The sequence below is a fragment of the Entelurus aequoreus genome, linkage group LG02 (assembly GCF_033978785.1).
Source record: "Entelurus aequoreus isolate RoL-2023_Sb linkage group LG02, RoL_Eaeq_v1.1, whole genome shotgun sequence".
Lineage (NCBI taxonomy): Eukaryota > Metazoa > Chordata > Actinopteri > Syngnathiformes > Syngnathidae > Entelurus > Entelurus aequoreus.
In genome coordinates this window covers 31,518,670-31,543,248 of record NC_084732.1, presented here as the reverse complement: position 1 = coordinate 31,543,248, position 24,579 = coordinate 31,518,670, and the positions used below count along the sequence as shown (strand labels likewise).

The following is a 24,579-nucleotide window of genomic DNA, read 5'->3' as shown; positions in this document are numbered from 1 at the left end:
GATTACAGGCACATCTGGGTTGTAATAAGTAGGTCCTACATCCCACATGCATTCAGCAGGACGCAAGAAATCCTGCATAATGCTTACACTGAAGGCCAGGTAGCCAAGGCTCCCTAATGCCCTGTCAGCATGTACGCAAACATCTTGTCACCACGGGATTTACTACTCACTGAGGACAGAATAAAGCAGTCCCGTGAGGGGTTTGGGTGTTTTTGTTTACTAAATTAGACTTAAATTGAAATGCAGGTTTAGCAAAGGAACACATTCAAAGAATGAAATGAGTGTTTAACAAAAGCAACTTTGTAAAGACAAAGTTATTTCCCCGAAAAAAGGTTTAATAATGCAAAACCTGGTACCGAATAAAAGCCAGAACTAAACATCCTGCACCTCTTGGACACATCCCATTGCACGTTTAAAGGGGACGTCCATCCTCATACGGGGGATTTGCTGAGGTAGCTTGCCGCCTCAATAGCCTAAAGCGAACACACCTGGGGATTTTATTGTAATTTATTATTAGAACATTGTGTTTTTTTTCTCTGCAGTGTTATTTTAGGCCAGAAATTGGATCAAAAATGTGTAATGTGATACTTAAACATGTACAATTTGCTTTACATGCTATAAACCTAGTAGTACTTAACCTGAGGTGTGTCCTACTGCGATTTAATCAACATTAAATTGTTTTATTCACTACAGCATATACACCAAATACAGATGTTTAAAAAGGTGAAAGTCATACAATTTAAAGTTCAGGCCAAATTTTCCGGGAATATATGCCTCAAACGTTTTAAAAAATTTGCTTTGGAGTCAAATAATATTTCACCATAACAAAACTTTAGCAAATCTTGCAAATTTAGAGGATTGAGCATCTTGGGATGAGGAATTTTCACATTATTTTTCTTCCTCGTTTTCAATTTTGTTTGTATTTATTTTATAACACCACTGTAGAATTATATCTCACTATAACTGGTGAAAGTTGAGTAAAATCTTGTAATAATTCAGAAGATATGGAACTCCAGTTCAGAGTAGGGCAGGGGTTCTCAAACATTGTGTAAAGAAAAATAGATAATTTTGGTTGCCATTGTTGCATTTCCATTTTCATGGCCGACAGCAACCAGTTCAGCAATGAAGCTATTGATGATCAACTACATTACTGTAAATTCCGTACCTCAAAACTGTCCAGGTGTTTTTTCCATTTTGGTCAACTTTGTGTTTGTGATTGCACTTTCATGGAAAAGTAAATGGTTGAACATTTGCTAATTGGTATTGTCATGTGACGTTGCTATGCACTTACAGAAATCAATGCGTTTAAAAAAGACGCTCCGAAAATGCTCGAAATAACCAAAATACTAATTTATAGGCGGAATATAGTGTCTCGCCATTCCCTGCGTTGTTAGCCGCCTCTTGCTAGCGTTTTTTTTTTCTATTTACAATGCACACAAAATAAAAAGACGCGTGTTCTTGCCTAACATAGGAATTGTAGATGATGGAAAAAAATCCCAAAGAAGGGCAGTTTATTTTTAATTAAAGCCGCTAGATGTTAGACTGGAGGGTGCTCGCATTCAAATATTCGACCCGCCCTCTTCCTCATTCAAACCTTTAAGATACGCACACACGGAAAAAAAAAGAAATACTTTTGCGCAAGGGCGGGGTGTTCTCACATAGAGATTGCCAATGATGGGCAAAACTCCAAAAAGGGAAGTTGTGGCGGGCACTAGGACCATGCTCACACTCAGCAGAATGGGTGTGGTTTTATGTACCTTCTTGGGCACACTATAAAAGTGCATATTGTGTTTTATTGTGTATTCTTATGTTGGCAGTCTTACAATAAAGACCTCAAAGAAACAACGCTGTGTTTCTTGCATTTGCCACATTGGTGACCCCGACAATGTTTCACGCCGAAGAGGAAGCTGTGTCTTCATCGGCCATGTCGCCCCAACTCAAGCAACCTGCATCCCCCGCGGGGACAAAGCTTCCGGAGTTCTGGCAGAGCGACCCGGCATTATGGTTCCAGCACATCGAGGCACTTTTCCACCTGCGAGGAATCGCCGGCGACGACTCCCGGTATTACTTGGTCGTAACAGCCCTCGACCAGGCGACCACTCGCCGCGCCATGCAGCTGTTGCGAACGCCTCCACAGTAGAAGAATCTTCTGCTTCAGAGATTTACTCTAACTGACGCTGAGAGGGCAGATAGACTTCTTTCCCTGCCCGGTTTGGGCGATAGCACCGCCTTGGATCTAATGGACAGTATGCTGTCGCTGCTGGGCTCCGAGGAGGGCGGGTTCATTTTCCCGCATCTTTTCTTGCGGCAGCTACCACCTGCGGCCCGTGCGGTGTTGGCTAACTCCGCTCCTCTGGCCTCCGGCGACTACCGGGGCTTGGCTGAAGAAGCTGACCGGGTGCTTCTGGCTTCCAGACGGTTTGCCGTGCAGAGCGTAGAAGCGCCCCCTCTGCAGACGATGGAGAACGCGGACCCAGCGGTAGTGGCGGGAGTCGCTACCCGGAAAAAGCGCGAAGCGAGCCAGTGCTTTTTCCATCAACGTTTTGGCGCCAAAGCTCGACGGTGTGTCCCTCCATGCTCCTTCACGGCCCCGGGAAACTCCAACGCCAGCGTTCAGTAGCAGCTGTGGGCGCCGGCGAAGCAAGTGAGCTGCTCTTCATCGCTGACTCGTCGTCAAGGAGACGTTTCCTGTTGAACCCCGGTTCGCAAGTCAGCCTGTTACCTGCCACGGACGCGGACAGGGCGACAGGTGGCTGCGGGCCGCTGCTGAATGCCGCCAACGGCTCGTCGATCGACACTTTCGGCTCCAGGTTGGTGACTGTGTGCTTTCATGGACGCAAATTCCAGTGGGACTTTATCATCGCCGCCATCACGGTTCCCATTATTGGCGTGGATTTTCTGTGTGCTAATGGACTGCTTGTTGATGTTGCTAACCGCCGATTGATTGATGCTGTGTCTTTTTCAACTTTTACATGTAAGGCGGGGGGGGACTTGGACCGTTAACACACGCTAATTATTTGGTATCTGGTGACGTTTTTCAGCGTTTGCTGGCGGATTTTCCGTCATTAATCACTCCCGCTTTTTCCACCGCGGACACTAAGCACGGTGTCGAACATTTCATTCCCACGGTGGGCCCGCCAGTTTTTGCGCGCGCGCGCCGTCTTGACACAGCTAAATCGACCATTGCTAAAGAGGAGTTTGCTACTATGGAGCGTTTAGGCATCGTTAGGCGCTCTAATAGCCCGTGGGCCTCGCCCTTGCACATGGTGCCCAAGTCAGACGGTTCCTGGCGGCCTTGTGGGGATTTTCGCCGCCTTAACAACATCACAACGCACGATCGCTACCCTATTCCGCACATCCAGGACTTTTCGGCGCGCCTGGCTGGCGCCGCCATTTTCTCGAAGGTAGACTTAGTTCGTGGTTATCACCAGGTGCCGGTGCGTGCCGAGGACGTGCCCAAGACCGCAGTAATAACCCCGTTTGGGCTTTTTGAGTTCCTGCGTATGCCTTTTGGCCTGAAGGGGGCAGCACAAACCTTTCAGAGATTAATGGACTCAGTTTTGCGCGGCCTCAATTTTGTGTTTGTTTATCTGGACGACATTTTGGTGGCGAGTCCTTCAGCCGAGGAGCACCAGTCACACTTAACACAGGTGTTCACACGTCTTGACGAGCACGGCCTGATCGTCAATCCTTCTAAATGTCAGTTTGGGCTGTCAGAGATTGATTTTTTAGGTCACCGTATTTCGTCGTTGGGTGCGATCCCTTTGCCTTCAAAAGTGCAAGTGGTGGCAGATTTTCCTCGCCCCTCCACTGTCAAAGCTCTGCAGGAATTTTTGGCCATGATTAATTTTTATAATCGGTTCCTTCCTCGCGCTGCCCACCTCCTGCAGCCTCTTGATGGTGCCCTACGGAACAAAAAGGCAAGCGATTCCCTCGAATGGTCTCCTCAGCGAGTCCAAGCTTTTCATAGGGCTAAATCCGCGCTCGCAGAGGCTGCTCTCCTCGCCCACCCTGTTTCCGCGGCGCCCGTGGCTTTGACAACGGACGCGTCGGATGTCGCCGTGGGCGCTGTGGTGGAGCAGCGGGTGGCCAATGTATGGCAGCCCCTTGCGTTCTTCAGTCGTAAACTGCGAGATAACGAGCGGAAGTACAGTGTATTTGACCGAGAGTTGTTGGCACTGTATCTTGCAACACGCCATTTTCGTTTTCTGTTGGAAGGTCGGTCCTTCACGGCTTTTGTTGACCACAAACCCCTGACGTTTGCCATGTCAAAGGTCACAGAGCCTTGGTCAGCCCGTCAGCAGCGTCACTTGTCGGCCATCTCAGAGTTCACTACGGACATTCAGCATGTGGCCGGTAAGGCCAACCCTGTGGCTGACTGTCTCTCACGCGTACTCGTGTGTCCCGTGCAGCTCGGTTTAGATTTTTCAGGAATGGCCGCTGACCAGCCCGACGACCCCGACATCCGTGCACTCAAAACTGACGGTACAGCGCTAGTGCTCGAGGAGGTGGTAGTTCAGGATGGCAGTCCCGCCCTCCTCTGCGATGTTTCCACTGGCCACCCTCGGCCGGTTGTCCCAGTAGACTGGCGCCGCTGGGTTTTTGACGCAATACACTCCCTGTCGCACCCTGGCGTTCGGGCTTCCGTCAAGTTGGTTGGTGCCAAGTTTGTTTGGCCTGGCCTTAGGAAGGATGTTAGGCAGTAGGCAGCCGCATGCGTGGCATGTCAGCGCGCCAAAGTCCACCGGCACACAAAGGCGGCCCTCGAACCATTTCCGATTCCGGTCAGGCGGTTTGACCACGTGCATGTAGACTTAGTTGGCCCCCTCCCTCCGTCGCAGGGTTATACACATTTGCTAACGATGGTAGATCGTACCACCAGATGGACGGAAGCAGTTCCTCTTTCCTCCACTGCCTCGGTAGACGTTGCTCGCGCGTTTCGGTCAGCCTGGGTTGCGCGTTTTGGCACGCCGTCTGATATCACCTCGGACAGGCGTTGGCCCAGTCCTTGGGTGTGCAGGTGCACCGTACTACAGCCTACCATCCCCAAGCTAACGGCTTATGTGAACGTTTTCACCGGTCGCTTAAGGCGGCTTTGCGTGCGGCGCTCGTTGATAGCAATTGGATTGACCATTTACCTTGGGTTATGCTCGGGTTGCGCTCAGCCCCTAAAGAGGATCTTGCAGCGGCCCCCGCTGAATTGGTGTTCGGTCAGCCACTACGCGTTCCGGGGGAATTTTTACCTGAGGGTTGTACCCCGCGACCGTTTCCCTTTTTGTCGAGGGGGTCCTTGGCTCCCGGCCCGATTCACCACTGTTTCTCTAAGTCGTTTGTGCCATCGGAGCTTAAATCTGCCCGTTTTGTCTTCGTACGTCACGACGCCCACCGTTCGCCCCTCCAACCGCCTTACGATGGCCCATTTAGGGTGCTGGAACGCGGTCCTAAAAACTTTGTGCTGGATATGGGCGGGCGCAGGGAATGCGTTTCTCTGGACAGACTTAAACTGGCGCATTGTGTTGCAGGTGAAGAGATACTGCCGGGCCAAGTCCCCCGCCGAGGTCGCCCCCCAAAATCTGTTCGGGTTGAATGTCTTTCGCCTCTCCCGGACCCTGATGTTTGTTCTGCTCCACAAGGCACACCCGCTTCGCGGGATGGACATTGTAGCCGTTATGGCAGGCGAGTGAGGCCCCCTGACAGGTTTTCTTTTCCCCATAACTTGCTGTCTGGGTGTTCGGGGGGGGGGGGGGGGGGGGGCTGTGTGGCGGGCACTAGGACCATGCTCACACTCAGCAGAATGGGTGTGGTTTTATGTACCTTATTGGGCACACTATAAAAGTGCATATTGTGTTTTATTGTGTATTCTTATGTTGGCAGTCTTACAATAAAGACCTCAAAGAAACAACGCTGTGTTTCTTGCATTTGCCACAAAGTTCCCCTTTAAAGGTAAAGGCTAGAGTTGCAGTAATTTTAGACTTCTTTAATAACATGTTTGACAGTTACTTCTAGTCAAATATTACTTAAAAGTTGCATGTACAGTCAATAAAGGTTTTATGATTATTTTTTTTTAAACAATATTATGTCCCCTAAAGTTACATTTTCTTTTGTCATTGAGCATGTTTGTGCAAAAAATAATAATGCAATTTTCCTTAACCTTTTAAGAGTTGTGTATCTATGAATGTGTACTGTTATTGATTCGAGTTTGAATAATAAATGACATGGCAATATTAGCATTATCACTTGGGAAGTAGTAGACACCGGATTGTGTTTTCCCACATCAGCACCCTGCCAATTTCCAACAGCACTGACCCACTGCACCCCAGCTACTGACTGACCCTGATGAAGTGCTTGACGGGTGCTTGTAAGGCAGCTTGGATTAATTTGCACAGGGAGATAGATGGTTTTGTTCGCACACTATGGAAGATATTAATGTGGTGTGAAAAAAAAAAAAAGCAAGGCCCTGACCTTTTTATGTTGAGGTGAAGACAAACAGAATTGATCTCAGAGGGCTCACCCTGTCTGTCTGAAGTGGGTGTTGATACATACATAAATAGCTTTTGGCATGAGGAGCACAAACAGAACACACATATTACTGTAATGAGGCCTGTCAAGTCAAACAAAATGCAGTAATTACAATCAATCCTTATCCATCCATCCATCCATTTTCTACCGCTTATTCTCTTTGGGGTCATGGGGGGCGCTGGAACCTATCTCAGCTACAATCGGGCGGAAGGCGGGGTACACCCTGGACAAGTCGCCACCTCATCACAGGGCCAACACAGATAGATAGACAACATTCACACTCACATTCACACACTAGAGCCAATTTAGTGTTGCCAATAAACCTATCCCCAGGTGCATGTCTTTGGAGGTGGGAGGAAGCCGGAGTACCCGTAGGGAACCCACGCAGTCACGGGGAGAACACGCAAACTCCACACAGAAAGATCCCGAGCGCAGGATCGAACCCAGGACCTTCATATTGTGAAGCAGACGCACTAACCCCTGTTCCACCGTGCTGCCCATCAATCCTTATATCCTAAATTATTATTGCACAAAACTAACTAAGAAGATACCTTTGAATGTGTCTCTTTTTTCAAAACAAAAAAAACATACTGTATCATTCACTTGAATTTCAAAAGATGTCATTTCATGACATTCAAGACGCGGTAGACTCCATTAGAAGGTTGCCTACAGCCACAACTGTTAATACTTATGTTTTTCGACCGTGCACAAATTAGAGACCCTTTGTCATGATCCCACATGACAGTTTGGACTATGTTTATTTCCCTGTGTTTAGAATCACTTCCTGTCCTGGTGCTCTTGTTTTGTCAGTGTTTCCTGTTTGGTCTCTGTGTTTTGAATCACCTTTATTTTCTGTTCCTACTTCTGCCATCCCACCTGTTCCTTGTTGTTAATTAGTTCCATTTAATGCCACCTTGTCCCCTCCTTCAGAAAAAAACGGAACATTGAGGTCTGTACTTATTTGATAGGACCACACACCTGGTGATTAATTGAGGCACCACATCTATTAGAGCAGAACGTCTCTGCTTGAAATGATGTGATGGTCAGTGAACCAATTGAGCCAATTGGAATGAAAAATCCTCAAAGTTTCATGCATGCTTCGGCAAAAGAAATCACCTGCTGGCCAAATATATCATTACAAACATCTGTGTAATGTGTGATGCATTGAATGTGTGCGTCTGTTATGGCTCTTGAAAATGACGATGAATCCCGATAAATGTTTTACCAAATTGCATTGCTAGTTCAATTAACACACGTATAATAAAATATTTTTTAATATATTGTGTGTTTGTATTCTGCCAACATGGTAAAGTATTTCTATTATATGAAATGGCAGGTTGTGTAATGTTTTTTCTGTCACCTTCGGAAAATGGCATTTGGGCTTGACGGAGAATTGCACTCATTTGGGAATTTTGCCTATTATTCACAATCTATATGTAAAAAATATGTTATATTAAAACTACCATGACAAGTACATTTTTTTCAAAAAGTGACTTAAGTAAGTAAATGTAGCACGGTACTACCCACCTCTGACAGTGATAAACACATTTCGAAACGAATGTTGCCGCGAATCCAACCCAAGTCATGTGGCATAAAAGGTCCTCACGAAAAACCATTGCGCTACCAAAGGATCGTAGAAAGTTAAAACGGAAGTTATCTATTTCATTATGCTGACAGAGCGGTACAGGGTTTGGGTTTAGTTTGCCGTACAATTTAATACCATGCACAGTTCATATCTGATTTGTTCGGCATTTTAAAAACAATTTTTGTTCTCTATCCAGATTTGGAACAGACCGCAATGCTTGTAAGCTTACATTTGCTATGGAGCTTGGGCGGTTCATGTGTTGTTGAATCTTCTGGCAAAATCGGAATTGCCTCCACAAAGCAGTCACGTGGTACGTCTGGCAGGAATGCTTCACATGTCATAATTTCAGGCTCCTCCCTGATGTGAAGCAAGCCTCAATACACGATTCACTCAAATGCCCCGCTCCATTATACAACACACGCCTTGAAGCCTCGACACATCTCGTCACATCACTGGCATAGACTACTATTTAAGGAAATATAGAATAAATATGCTACAAATGTTTAAAAAATAAGCTTTTTCTTGGAATGAATGTTATGTACAACTGTGGGGAAGGAGACGGCACGACACAGGAAGTATCGCTCAACGGGGTTTTATTGAGCTTGATGAGTGAGTGGAGTGTGTATGCTACTATGTGTGAGCATGCAAGACTATGTGCAGGAATTAACAAGGAAATATTACCAGGAGGTTGTTGTAAGTGCGTGTTGGTCGAAAAGGCAAACAAGTCCAAAGGGGCTGTGCAGAAGAAGGTCAGTGATCCGAGCGGGAGGTTCGTGGGGCTGGAGAGAGGCGTCCTGAGGTCCGTGTCCAAAGCGAGGGGAGTCGAGGATCGTGGGAGGCAGTCAGAGTCCAGATGGAGATCCAGGGAAGTGAGGCGCACAGCTCACTTCCAAGGCAATAGAGGATATGTAGACAGACTACTACATTCCGGCGCTGGATCGTCGGCTGCGTTGGTCTTTATAAGAAGATATAGTATTATCTGCTCACAGATGCTACCTGGTGGTGGTTGTTGAACACGCTGCAGCTAGTCCTGGATAAATCAACCAACACCCACTCCTTAATGCTTCAGTCACATGCAGGATTATCACAGGAGAGAGGCAAAAACAAATCCAGATTTACTGTACTCTAGACAGAAGGGAATCATGTTCAATGACAAACACAGACATGGCAGACTACCAATTTTATGTTGTGACAATCAATTGTATTGAAACTGCCTCACAATCTATGGTCACCCTGACTCTGGTTTATCGTCCAACCAAAACACAACAAAATACAAACAAACAAGAGTCATTTCACCAACTACTGGCCTGCCAGGTAGTATGAACACACGTTCTCGTGCTCTTCTCATGCCCTCTATCATTTACATATTTAGAGCAAGAATTGAAACACATCAGAATGCAGCAAACACTGTACTATATTACAAAACCCAAAAACCAGTGAAGTTGGCATTTTGTGTAAATCGTAAATAAAAACAGAATACAACGATTTGCAAATCCTTTTCAACTTATATTCAATTGAATACACTGCAAAGACAAGATACTTAACATTCAAACTGGTAAACTTTGTTATTTTTTGCAAATATTAGCTCATTTGGAATTTGATGCCTGCAACATGTTTTTAAAAAGCTGGCACAAGTGGCAAAAACGACTGAGAAAGTTGAGGAATGCTCATCAATCATGTATTTGGAACATCCCACAGGGGAACAGGCTAATTGAGAACCACTTTGTGAACAAATGCGTGAGCAAATTGTCCAACAGTTGTCCAACAGTTTAAGAACAACATTTTTCAACAAGCTATTGCAAGGAATTTAGGGAATTCACCATCTACGGTCCGTAATATCATCAAAAGGTTCAAAGAATCTGGAGAAATCACTGCACGTAAGCGGCAATGCCCGTGACCTTCGATCCCTCAGGCGGTACTTCATCAAAAAGCGACATCAGTGTGGAAAGGATATCATCACCACATGGGCTCCGGAACACTTCATAAAACCACTGTCAGTAACTACAGTTTGTCACTGCATCTCTAAGTGCAAGTTAAGACTCTACTATGCAAAGCAAAAGCCATTTATCAACAACACCCAGAAACGCCGCCGGCTTTGCTGGGCCCGAGCTCATCTAAGATGCAAAGTGGCAAAGTGTTCTGTGGTCTTACGAGTCCTCATTTCAAAGTTTTTTTGGAAACTGTGGACGTTGTGTCCTCCGTAACAAAGAGGAAAATAACCATCCGGATTGTTATAGGCGCAAAGTTCAAAAGCCAGCATCTGTGATGGTATGGGGGTGTATTAGTGACCAAGACATGGGTAACTTACACATCTGTGAAGGCACCATTAATACTGAAAGGTACATACAGGTTTTGGTGCAACATATTTTGCCATCCAAGCAACGTCTTTTTCATGGGTGCCCCTGCTTATTTCAGCAAGACAATGCCTAGCCGCATTCTGCAGGTATTACAACAGCGTGGCTTTATAGTAAAAGAGTGCGGGTACTAGACTGGCCTGCCTGTAGTCCAGACCTGTCTCCCATTGAAAATGTGTGGGGCATTGAGTCATACCAAAGACTATAAAAATGGGACCCATAACCTCACTGCTTGGCACTCAGCAACAAAGGGTTGGAGTTGGGGGTTAAATCACCAAAATGATTCCCGGGCGCGGCGCCGCTGCTGCCCACTGCTCCCCAAGGGGATGGGTCAAATGCAGAGGACAAATTTCACCACATCTAGTGTGTGTGTGACAATCATTGGTACTTTAATCTTTAATCTTATGAAGCCTAGAATACCACAACGGAGACCAAAGACTGTTGAACAACGTAAACTGTACATCAAGCAAGAATGGGAAAGAATTCCACTTGAAAAGCTTCAAAAATTGGTCTCCTCAGTTCCCAAACGTTAACTGACTGTCGTTAAAAGGAAAGGCCATGTAACACAGTGGTAAAAATGCCCCTGTGCCAACTTTGTAATGAAAGTTAATGATCATTTGCAAAGTTTCTCAGTTCAAACATTAAGTATCTTGTCTTTGCAGTCTATTCAATTGAAAATAAGTTGAAAAGGATTTGCAAATCATTGTATTCTCTTTTTTATTTACGATTTACACAACATGCCAACTTCACTGGTTTTGGGTTTTGTACTTTATTTACTGTTATGCAAATCTTTTTTTTACCTCTGTGAGGCAAATGTCTGTGACCAACACCATACTGGGAAGTAAGGGTCAGGCAGCATGCCGCCGCAGATGTGAATATCTAAAGTTTGAGAGAGTGAAAGCCTCAACTAGCCTCCCACTCTGAGCACAGCTCTTGGCTACAACTATCACCTCTCAGCCATGATTGCAGCAAAGCCTCATGACCTCAAACACACATTCATCCACCATGTCTTAACTTTGTTGGGTCTACATTCAGCTATTCATGTGGGTGTTGCTGTATATTTTACCTTTAGGAAGTCTCTTGTAAATTCTAATGCGCTGAGCGTGAGTGCTACTTGTGGAGACAACACACCTACTCAGTGGCCTAGTGGTTAGAGTGTCCGCCTTGAGATCCGTAGGTTGTGAGTTCAAACCCCGGCCGAGTCATACCAAAGACTATAAAAATGGGATCCATTACCTCCCTGCTTGGCACTCAGCATCAAGGGTTGGAATTGGGGGTTAAATCACCAAAAATGATTCCCGGGCGCGGCACCGCTGCTGCCCACTGCTCCCCTCACCTCCCTGAGGGTGAATAAGGAGATGAGTCAAATGCAGAGGACAAATTTCACCACACCTAGTGTGTGTGACAATCATTGGTACTTTAACTTTAACTTTAACTAACTTTAAACCAGTGCTAACAAGCTTCAGGGTGCACTCACACAAGGTAAGTTCCTACCAGTCCTGCACTCACACTTTGTTGCACTCATCTCTCACTCACTTTAACCCTTTTTCTAGCACAATCACAAAGCCGCATTACTGCAAATGTCCTGGTTAATGGATTACTTTGGGTTGTTGTCATTATTTCTATAACTGGCTACTATAATTATAGGACATGAGTACGTTGTGCACTCTTGCATGTGCTCCAGCATGAGAAAGCGCAGGGCCGCCCTTGGCTAAATTGGGACACTAAGCCAGAGGTCGGCAACCCAAAATGTTGGAGCTATATTGGACCAAAAATACAAATAAAAAATCTGTCTGGAGCCGCAAAAACTTAAAAGCCTTATTTAAGTCTTATCATGAAGGCAACACATAACATAAGTGTCTATATTAGCTGTAATAGAATACTATCAAAATGACTATGTGTCGCAGGTTGACATAAATCTTTGTTGACAGAAATGTTGAAATGTAATATTTATTCGACACATTTTTACAACAATGGAAAACATTTGTAAAACGGAGGCTTCTCAGAGGGTTAGACAACTCCTGGAAATTACTGGCTTAGAATGGCTAAATGTATAAACGTGTGTGTCCAAGAAAACGGTAGGCTGTCTTCTTCCAGTGGATTTTTTACAATCTTTGCAAGTGGGGTAACGTTTGCTGTGGTCTGGAACAACACAGCACACAAACAACTATCAGAAATGCAGCCAATATTACATACAGATAATGTGTCATGAGAAATACAAAAATAAATTAAATACACAGAGGACATAAGTAAAGGAAATTAAATGAGCTCAAATATACCTACAAACGAGGCATAATGATGCAATATGTACATACAGCTAGCCTAAATAGCATGTTAGCATTGATTAGCTTGCAGTCACGCAGTGACTAAATATGCCTGATTGGCACTCCACACAAGTCGATAACATCAACAAATGTCATGTTTGTGCATTCACGCACAGAATAAAAAGTTGGGTGGACAAAATGAGACAAAGAAGGAGTGGTATAAAACCCGTCTTTCTGTGGCAGCGTCGGAGAAAGTTGTACTTGTAAACAAACTACGGTGAGTCCAAGGACCGCCAAAATTAGTAGGACAAAACGGCGCTCGCCAAATACTCTCATCAGTGAAGCATGTTTAATATAAACAGTGTGATTTCTAATAATTAGGAAGGCTTGTGTCATGTTTGTCCTTCTAAAGAAACCATATTAAAACTAAAAATATATTTTCCCTCCCATCTTTTTCTATTTTCATACATTTTCGAAAAAGCTCCAGGGAGCGACGAGGGTGGCGCTAAAGAGCCGCGGGTTGCACACCCCGCACTAAGCGAATATTTATTTTAAGCCCCCAGCCCCCCCAGTATTTATATTATGAATGTCACACAATTGAAAACCTTTAAAAAGGTACTGTTTTTTATTTATTTATTGATGTATTTTACAAAAATGTGATTTATATTTTTCAAGTACCGGTTTAGGTATTGTTTCAGCACTGGTAGTGTTACAGATCTGTTACTAGTAAATGATACCAATCCCTACCCAAGACCATCATCATTCCATCCTCTCATATGTCTTCTTCCATTTGGCATGTTGTGTATTCCCGTTTTTTTTTTTTAGATGTTTGTCATTGCCTGTGGCCCACAGAAGCAAAGTGCAAAAATTATTTGTCACCTTGAGACCCTCTCCCTAAAACTTAATAATCAGGTTAGAAATCTGGAGGTAATAATGGACTCAGACTAGAACTTAAACAGCCACATTAAGTCAATAAAATCAGCAGCTTTTTACCACCTGAAAAACATTGCCAGAATAAGAAGAACAATGTCTAAATCAGATTTAGAACGTCTAATCCATGCCTTTGTCTCCAGCAGGTTAGACCGCTTTAATGGCCTTCTCACTGGGCTCTTTAAACAAGCCGTGAAACAACTGCAGTTCATGTTTAAACCAATGTGTAAATGCAAATGCAAGACGTCAACTGATTGTCACGGAATAGACATCAAAGCGGTAACAAAAAGTTATTGAAGAAATTTCACAGCGTTTAACATATATTAGCAATCTGTCATTTCAAACAGGCAAATTCCTAAACAAAATGAAAATAAGCGGTAGAAAATGGATGGATGGAAAATGAAAATAGCAAAAGTAGTACCAATTTATAAGACTGGAAACAAACACCAATTCACAAACTATATACCTGCTTCTTTACTTCCACAGTTTTCGAAAACCATTGAAATAGTATTTAACAACAGATTGGACAAATTCACAAATAAAAGTGGAACACTCACGGACAACCAATATGGATACAGAGCTAACATTTCAACATCAATGCCATTAATTACAAGAACAGAGGGAATTACCAATGCAATAGATGGTAAACAGTGCGCAGTAGCAGTATTTATGGATCTATCAAAAGTATTTGACACAATCAATCATAATATCTTAACTACAAAATTGGAACGATATGGCATCAGAGGGTTGGTCTTAAACTGAATAAGAAGTCACTTAACCAACAGGAAACAATGCATAAATCTAGGTAAGAATATATCAACAGCGTTAGATATATCTTGCGGTGTACCCCAGGGATTAATACTGGGACCAAAATTGTTCAATCTTTATATAAACGATGTTTGTAAAGTTACAAAGGACTTAAAGTTAGTATTATTTGCAGATGACATGACAGTGTTTTATTCAGGAAAAAACACACAGAAGCAAATACAAATAATAACTGAAGGAATGAACAAATTAAAAAGATGGTTTGACAAAAACAGACTATCTTTGAATCTCAGTAAAACTAAAGTAATGCTATTTGGTAACAGTAGAAGAGAAAGTCAAACACAAATACAAATAGACAAAGTAGATATTGAAAAGTAAAATAAATCCAATTTTTGAGCGTACTAATAGATGATAAAATTAACTAGAAATCTCACATAAAAAATATACAACATAAGGTGGTGTAATCGCCCTGAGAAGGGAGATGTTTGAGTATACAGATACGAGGACACAACTTCGTTCTGCTCACGTCTGTATTGACTGCCACAAATCAAACACCAAACATGTACAAGTACACTGTTGTGGAGAGTTATAAAGGACTGTATGGTTCTATAAAGGTAGTCTCATTCGCCCCCGGGGCGTCGGTCAGGACACAATGGACAGGACAGTTCGTTTGGCATAGGGCAGTTTACTTGGTTCGTAGGCAGGTTGACAGGCATGGATTGGCTGAATGGTACAACACTGGCTAGTATTGGTGGTTCTGTAGTAAACGGATAGGAACATCATAAACAATTAGTATAGAATACCATAGCCTACGTAGTAATAGCACATATCACCTTAATGCAATAATATATCATGGATACACTATATAGCATATACCGGTAATAATTGGCATTTAGTAAACATTAGCTTCACCAGTAAACAGTAAGCCCTGCCATACACACTGCAGGATAGCATCAAACCAAACACTCAAATAACATCATCCCAACATTTAACTGAACTTAAATGTCTTAACTAGACCACAAGGTGTCACTGCACGCTACAGAAGGCACGTAAACGTGGTACTTGTGACCTGCCATGCAGAATAAGGTGCTTGCCTCCATGTACAAGGCACAAATGTCCGCAAATGCTCTCTTTAAAGAGATAAAGAACTGTTACATGAATTACATTGTCTAGACGCTGTAAACAAGGCACACTGCGCGCAAGTAAGTAATGGATTACTTTCAACTAGCGTCGGAAACAAACAAATGCAGAGAAGTCAAACAAGCAATTAAACGTGTACATTACAATTCTTAACTATATAATGAACTTACGTTCGTCAGTGACGCACCCGGCACCGCAGTGCTGTACAATATTATAAGTTTTATATATATACAGGCAGCAAATGTAAATGACGTGCATTCACCGCTCTGTGCTCTGTTGTGGGTAGAATGAATGAGCACGCCACAATGCCTTGCGCTCTTAAGGTGGACGGCTCATAACAGTCTCTTAAGGTGGACGGCTCATAACAGTCTCTTAAGGTAGCACAGAGTTTGGGAACCTTTCTAACAGCCACCCCCAAATGTACAGTGTACATTCGCTCCATAGAAAGGTGACAAAGTTATTAGTGTCTCACGAATGGGCGATGGTGGCAGTAGAGCTGTCTTCTTCCTCGCCGGGTGGCAGGGCTGGCAGGACAACCAGCCTGGCAACTGGTCTGGTGTAATCACAATCTCTGATCCTCACGTCCACTGAACGGATGTGGCCGTCGTTACTAGGGTGGACCTTAGTGACATGACCGATGGGCCACAAGGCCCGTGGAAGCTGGGGATCCACCAACATCACTACTGAGCCTTCTGCGAGGTCAGCTGGCGGAGATAGTGCCTGTGGTCAAGGCTCATATCGTTCAGTTTCGCTCCCACACCAACGGCACAACATCATTTTTACTTCATAAAATAGATTTACTGGTAGTAAGTAAGATACCAAAAGTTCGGAAATTGACACCTAGCCCATTTTGTGTAATCGGTGTTGAAAGCCGGTACTATTTTTCAGTGAGGCGCAGTGATATCTAGTGGGGAGTGGCGCGGTTTTGGTCACATGGACCAATCAGGTAGCAGCTTTATTCTAACAACATACCTGCTATGGCGACGACAACATCCGAGAGTGAAGAGGAACGAAAGACCTCAAAAGTTAGAAAAAAAGTGCGTAAAGAGGAAAATAAAAGATGCTATATGCATCTTTCATCTGTGAACAATGAGGACGTCCAGCACTTCACTCGGACACGGTGGGACACATACAGAAACTATTTAAAACAGTGGCTTTGTCTGCAAGACCAGAACAAGCATCTGGCAGAAATCTATAAACATTGCTCGGATGTAGATTTTGACGCTATTCCTGACGTCGCTGGGTTTCACGCAACATGCTACCGACGTTTTACAGATAAATCTGCATTGTTTTATGCCGAGAAAAGGACCGCACGGGCGGTGGGAGAACCATCTGCAGCCGCAGGTCAGTCAGCAGGCACGTCTGAAACTCCCCGAAATAAACTTCGATCTCGTTCAGGTTTGCCCGTTGCTTCTGCCGGCCCCGTCCTGCCAGCCATCTGTATAATTTGTCAAAAAGTGGAAAAGTACACTCGTGTGGGAGGAAAACGCCAGAGGGATCAACTCACACAAGCAGAAACCGTGTCGGCAGGTATGTGACACACACACACACACACACACACACACACACACACACACACACACACACACACACACACACACACACACACACACACACACACACACACACGTGTGTGAATCTATAGTAATAATGTTACAGTACATAGCGTAGGATTGAAAGAATGTGTTGTTACTTTGTAATAACCAAATGGACCATTTATACACTGTCAGAGTTAAGGGGAGACCTTGGAATTTAAAAGTTTGAGAACCACTGGCCTAGAAAAGGAAGCCCCACCCATCCCCCCATATACCTTCACACCACAGCCCCAATCTCTCTCTCCCCCCCACACACACACACACACACCCCTGGACTGATTTACACATCACAACCCCCACCCCTCCCCCCGCACACCTTCACACCTCACCCCTCATCCCTGAACTGACTGAACTGTGACCACTACCCACATCCCTGCTGTGACTTCATGTCACCTCCACTGCTGCTACAATAATTGAAGAATGCATAGTGCACTTTATACATCATCATTGTCATATCATCCATTATCATCTTCACTGTGAACTGAATGTGCAATACTGCTTCTGTCTACTCATGCCCACTATAGATCTGTTGTAAGATCCACACTTTAATTTACTTTATCTTATTTCTTTATTTTTGTTTCTTATTTTATTTTATTATATTTATTAGTATTAAACATCCTTAGCATTTACATTTTTAGTAAGTTTATTGTAAGTGTGCAATATAGTTTAAGTTTATTCTTGTTTAATTTTTATATTCTGTGATTCTTTATTTAGCTTAAGTTTATATTTATATTTATATTTTGTGAATTTGCAAGGGGGACCAGCAAAATAAGCTTTTCATTGTGCAGTGTGACTGTCTGTTTATCTGTGCATATGACAATAGATATCTTGAATCTTGGAATGTTTAGCTGGGAGTTCAGCAGCTCACATCACAGAGTCGTAAATCACAGGGTCATAAATACCTCTCCAACCCCCCACTCAAGACACACACACACACACACACTTTTTTACTTGTAAATCTCTGATTTTGCCAATAAAGCTTATTCTAATTATTTTTCTTTTAAAGGCCAGTTGCTGAAGGCAGCTGAGATTAAGAAAGATGCTGCCATTCTTCTGCACATCAACGACAAAGACTGTGTTGCTATAGAGGTCCGGTACCATAGGACCTGTTACAGACAGTACACCAGGTTCTTGTCACTGTCTACAGCAACGCACACTGCAACCAGAGATGAAGAAATGTGAGTAATTACACTGTACTGTCATTTTGCTCACATTTAAAAAGTAAAAAAAATTTCAACAACATGCAGCTTATATTTAGTTTTGCTTAAGATACAGCTTTGAAAGCATGACTCTTTGCACATGTTAAGTGTGTGTGTGTGTGTGTGTTTTCAGACAACCCTTTGCTGACAGCTACAACCTCTTCTGTGACCAAGTGATCCGTCAAAGGATTATAATTGACAAAGAGGTGCTGAGAATGGACAAGCTAAGGAAGTTGTTCGTGGACACCGTTAAGAAGCACGAAGATCTTGATGCTTCAGGCTACAGGTAACTGAAACAAAAATAATAAAATATTCATACTGAAAAGTTTATTATTTATAGATTTAGTCTCTCCCCATAAAGGCTATGAGAGTATGTTTAAAGTAATTTGATTATCATTGATGTGTGTGTGTGTGTGTGTGTGTGTGTGTGTGTGTGTGTGTGTGTGTGTGTGTGTGTGTGTGTGTGTGTGTGTGTGTGTGTCTGTGTCTGTGTGTCTGTGTGTAATGTGCTCATATTTCCCTTTAACTTTATGTTTCAGGAGGGATAAACTGAAAAGAAGGTTGGTCCGTGATTTCCCCCAGCTGGTTTTCCACTGCCCTCCCCAGCGCAACGTCTCTGAAATGGTTTTTGTTGAGACATTATCGTTAGCAGACAGGGTACCTCTGCCATCAGGCACATCACCATCAACTACCGAGTCAACTGAGGTGAGCCAAGCTGAAAGCCAAGCTGAAAGTGACAGTGAACACACGGCTAGTACAACAGCTGGTCAGAATACCACGGAGAACACAAGGACACTTTACAGTGCAGGGCTGATATTGAAGCGCCTTCTAAGTGACTCTCCCGGTATGAAATGCCCGTGGCCTCCCACAGCAGAGGATTTAAATGTATCTGAAGCTAAATCTGTTGTGCCTGTTGAACTGTACAACTTCATTGCCTGGATTATAGGTGCAACAGAAGAGCCAACACTAGCCTGTTATGTTGATGTTCCTGATGATGTGAATCTAAAGGTTATCTCTCTTTGTCAAGACATTGTGTATCTGGCATCTAAAGGTCGAAAGCAGACACCCAAGTCATTGTGTCTTGGTCTAACTGTTCGCCATTTAACAGGTTCATCAAATGTTCTGTCACTGCTGAATAGGTTAGGACATTGTGCTTCACGGGACACAGTTGTCAGTCTTGACACTAGCCTTGCTCAGCTACAACTTTTAGAGGGTAGAAACAAAATACCCAAGGGATTCGCACAGAAGGCACCCACAATACTGGTGTGGGACAACATTGATTTTGGGGAGGAGACACTGTCAGGTCATGGAACTACTCACCACACAAATGGCATTATGCTCCAAAGTTCTGTCACTGAAACTGTGTCGAGAACAGAGAGACAGCCACTACAGAAGGCAGTTAAATCATTCAAACCACCTCCTAGCTACCCCGTAGAACACTACCAACAGTCTAAAAGACACGGGCCACAGAACTTGAGTCACCATGGAAGTGTTCCATTGGATGCAGAAACATACAGGTTGAACACTGTATCTGCTGCCAAAACTGAACTGGCATATGTTTCAGTAAAGTACACAGATGCTGAAGCATGCACAGTGCCAAGCTGGACAGGTTTCCATACACTGCTCCAAAGTGGGGCCACTCTGCCAAAGTCAGCACTGTATTATCTTCCAGTCATTGAGGCTTCACCGACGGAGATGTCAACAGTTAACACGATTTTGAAGCGAAGTGTTGAAATTGCTGATCAGCTAGCACTGGACCATGTAGTGGTAGTTTTTGACCAGGCTATATATGCCAAAGCTCAGCAAATCCGCTGGAAGGACCAGGAATTGACAAAACGCCTTGTGATTAGACTTGGTGAGTTTCATACTTGCATGTCTTTCCTAGGGATTATAGGAAAAAGGTTTGGTGATGCAGGACTGCAAGACATACTCATTGAGTCTGAAGTTGTTGCCCCAGGTTCCATCAATGGTGTGATCAGTGGTCATCATTACAACCGCAGCATGAGGGCACAGAAACTTATGTATGAGAGCCTGCAACGTGCCAGATTCAGCACATTCTTAGACTCTTTGACACCAGCGGGGAGAGATGAGTGCATGGCTGTCATCAGTGAAATCAAAGACACATTCCCAGACAGAACAGTGGATGTTTTGTGTGCAAACCAGAAATTTGACCAAATGTGTTCAAAGTATGCTCTCTTTGTGGAAAAGAGAACTGCCGAAAACCCAACGTTTGCTTTCTGGAGTTCTTACATTGACATGGTGCAAATACTCCTTCTGTTTGTGAGAGCTACACGAGAATCAGACTGGCAGCTTCACCTGTCAACAGTGCGCTTGATGATGGCATGGTTTTTTGCTTATGATCGTGTAAACTATGCTAGGTATTTGCCTACATACTGGATGGAAATGGTCAACTTGCCTATAACACACCCTTCTTGTCACAAAGACCTCAGTGTGAAAGGTCAGTGGACTGTTCAACGTCAAAGTGCCCATGGATTTGCCTCCATTGCTTGTGACCAGGCTATTGAGCAAACATGCAACAGAGATTCAAAGACAAAGGGTGGCTGGACAGGAATAACTCTAAATAGGGCTGCAGTGTCTCGCTGGATATTGTCACAACATGAACGAGCTGCCATAGCTAGACAATGTGAGTCAATGTCTGGAAAATCCCCAGAAACACGAAGGCGAAAAGATCTAGACCGCTCACGGATTCATGCCGATGAAGAAGCTGTGACCAGAATAAGTTCCACCATTGATTCCATGCTGAACCCATTTGACTTACACCAAGATGGCATTGTTTGTCTTAGCTCAGGGACAGTAGCATCTGAAGGGGTCAAGAAGGATTTGCTTGCAGCACCAGAAAGGGGGGAAGAAGCTGTCAAAGTCTTTATTGACCAAAGACTGTTAACAAAATCAGTCGACATTTTTGCCCCCATCAAGGCTCAAAAACTGAAGACCTTTAGTGACCAGGCAAAAACAAAGACAAAATCTGCAGCAGCCAAAGATGTCATTCTGCGTGCAGACAAGAAACTTTTCTCCAGGCTACTCATTATTGGTCAAAGTAGAAAGGTAGACCTGAGGCAAATTCTGTCCTACTCCTTGGGAACGGTTTCATATCCCTTAGCCAGTACTGATGGGTCACTTGCTAAAACAGACAAATCTGCCTTGATGAATATATTGGAGAACAAAGACAAAGACTGCTTAGTTCAGCAAGTTCCGTCAGATGGAGCTATTCTCTTCGATGGCATGGCAGTCATTCAAGCCATGCATTCCAAACCAGCTACCTTTGGAGAGTTGGCTGACAACTTACTCCAGTACGTGGTCAAGATAGCTCTGCAGCACAAGTGTACAAGGATAGACTTTGTCATTGACCAGTATCCAGAAATCAGTATTAAAAACCTAGAGCGGTCACGGAGAGCTGAGGGTGGTACACAACAGGTGCAGATCTATGGACGGGATCAGAAGGCACCCACACAGTGGAAAAAGTTTCTATCTAATGGGACCAACAAAGCAGCACTGGCAGAATTCCTCTTTGTTGCATGGCGAGATGCTGATCTCACCATTTTGGGCAGGGACTTCAGCTTGTGCATAGCACATGGAGAACTGTGTCACTGTGTTACTGTGAAAGAGGGTTCACAAACTGTCAGTGCTGTTCACGAACTGACATGTGACCATGGGGAATGTGACACTAGGGTGTTTTTACATGCACAGCATGCTGCACAAGAACATCAAACTGTTGTCATCAAAAGCCCTGACACTGATGTGGCAGTGATTGCTGTAAGTCTTCAAAGAGCTTTACAGTGTAGCTTGTATTTTTTCACGGGAGTAGGCAACAGAACGAGGATCATAGACGTGGCTAAGGTGGCAGCAGCTCTTGGCAACAGTGTTTGTTCTGCACTCATTGGCATCCATACCTTCACAGGTTGTGACTCGACCAGTGCCTTTCATGGCAAGGGCAAAAGGAAGACATTTTCTCTTGCTTGTCAGAAAGACGAATACCTGACTGCGTTCTCAAATCTGGGCAGCAGTTTTAACCTTGACCAGTCTACGTTCAAAACACTGAGCAAATATGTGTGCCACCTGTATGGACAGGCATCTGCCAAAGACGTGAACGATGCAAGATACAAAGCATTCTGTATGGCATCGTCAGCTTTGCCAGAACTGTCCATTCCCCCAACAAGTGATGCCCTCCACCAACACTGCAAAAGGGCAAACTACCAAGCAGCAGTAATGCGACATTCCCTGACTGGTATGATGTGTGCCCCTTCACCCATTGGCAATGGATGGTACATTGAGGATGGGGAGTTAACAGTAAGATGGATGACTAGAAATCCTGCCCCAGATAGTGTGCTGCAGGTAGTCCACTGTGGTTGCAAGACAAGCAAATGTGAAACAGAAAGATGTTCATGTATGTCTGCAAAAATGTCTTGTACTGATTTATGTCACTGCCAGAACTGTGGAAATGTTTCAAAGGAAACAGAAGAAAGAGGTGCATGGGATGATGACACAGATGAAAGTGATATTGATGAGTAATTACGCACCATGTCACCATGTAAAATTTGCCACTTTTGTTTCTTTATCAAGATGTTTGATTATCGAGATGCCACACTGCCATTTTAACGGTAAAGCTTAAATAATGTCTGTATTACCTTTTTTTTCAAATTTGTTTTGGTCTTTTGTGTGTGTTTGTGTGTGTGTGTGTGGGGGGGGGGGGGGGGGGGGTATAAATGACACATGCTGTGAAACAATTTGCTACTTTAATAAATATTTATCATATTTTATACCAATTTGGGCCTTTACTGCATCTATTTTAATCTTGTCCATTTTTGCCTTATTCCAGTTTTGGGGTGCATGGTAATATTTTGCTAGATTTTAAGCCACTTTTGGCCACGGTGTGTTACTTCTTTTGTACCTTTGATTACATAGAAGGTTGTGACATTTTTTTAATGTATGATACATAAGCTTTTAGCTAAATTTAATAAGTGTGTGCTTCATTGTGCTGGGGCAAATCACTTCAGTTGAATCGTTTTTTAAGAAATTTGCTACATTTCATGATCTAAATTCACATATGAGTATACTAAGGCACCAATATTTGTTTCAGATGTTAGGTATATGTATTTATGATATTTGAGAAAGATTTTGTGTTGCCAAAATGAATAAGACATATTTTACAAGCCAAAACTGCAGCACAAGATTTTCGTTTTTTGTGATTTACCTCTATATACATTTCTGGCTTGTGACAAAATTTGGCTAGGTATCATGTTCTGAACTTTTAACCCAAAGTCCAGAAGGGTATTATCTATGCAAAAATGCATTGAACAAGTTGTGCTTAGACGTGGGAGCGAAATTCATTTTCTAGGCACTTTTTCTCATGTCAGCTCACCGTCTAAGAGTGCCATTTCTGACAAGTCTGGAGGCTTGGCAGATAATTTCTCAAGAAACTGGACCAGAAGCGATCTTCCAGCACCTGTGAATGCCCCATCTACGGCGGCTCAGTAACTCAGTCTCTGGGTATACGATCTGGGGCAAGGACCCGTCTGGCCGCCCCATCAACAAACTATTGGGGGTCACAGGATCGAGATATGTGATGCTGGAGGAGATGTACCCCAATGGCTTTGAGTTAAGAATCCCTTCTACTTCCAGTAGCACGGTCCGCAGCACTTCTTCTGAGACTGACTGAGTTCCCACTGTGGTGTACAATGCGGTCTTTACGGAGCGGATTTCCCTTTCCCATGCTCCTCCAAAGTGAGGTGCTGCAGGGGGGTTGAAGTGGAAGTCAATTTTCTGCTTGGCGAGTTGCTGTTGCAGGTCTGGTGACAGGGGAGAGAAAGCCTCCCTCAGTTCTCTTTCTCCTCCTTTGAAGTTGGTCCCACAGTCGCAGAGCAGCTCGGCTGGTGTTCCTCGATGAGCGATAAATCGCCTGAGAACCATCAAGAAGGAGTCTGCATCGATGGTGGTCAGAAGGTCTAAGTGCACACCCCTGGTGGTGAGACACTTGAAAATTATACCCCACCTCTTCTCAGTACGCCTTCCTACTTTGACTTGAAACGGCCCGAAACAGTCCATCCCCGTCGAGAAGAAGGCGGGCTTGAAGAACCGCAGGCGGGCGGGCGGTAGATCTGCCATCTTTGGAACAGAAGGTCTGGCTTTCCAACGTCGACTGTCTGTGCAGGTGTGTTGGTAATGGCGAATCGCTTCACGGCCGCGCAGGATCCAGAATGAGCGCCGCAT

The 24,579-nt window shown here is 44.0% G+C and overlaps 1 protein-coding gene across 1 annotated transcript; it reads left to right on the top strand.

Annotated features, from left to right (window-relative positions):
• The first annotated feature begins 16,341 nt into the window (after nucleotides 1-16,341).
• Nucleotides 16,342-23,738, top strand: LOC133641910 (uncharacterized). Its single transcript, XM_062036029.1, has 6 exons — nucleotides 16,342-16,901; nucleotides 16,956-17,087; nucleotides 18,159-18,330; nucleotides 18,485-18,637; nucleotides 18,891-22,659; nucleotides 23,727-23,738. The coding sequence occupies exons 1-6, from the start codon at nucleotides 16,535-16,537 to the stop codon at nucleotides 23,736-23,738; spliced, it is 4,605 nt and encodes a 1,534-aa protein (XP_061892013.1). The 5' UTR covers nucleotides 16,342-16,534.
• The last annotated feature ends 841 nt before the right edge of the window (nucleotides 23,739-24,579 follow it).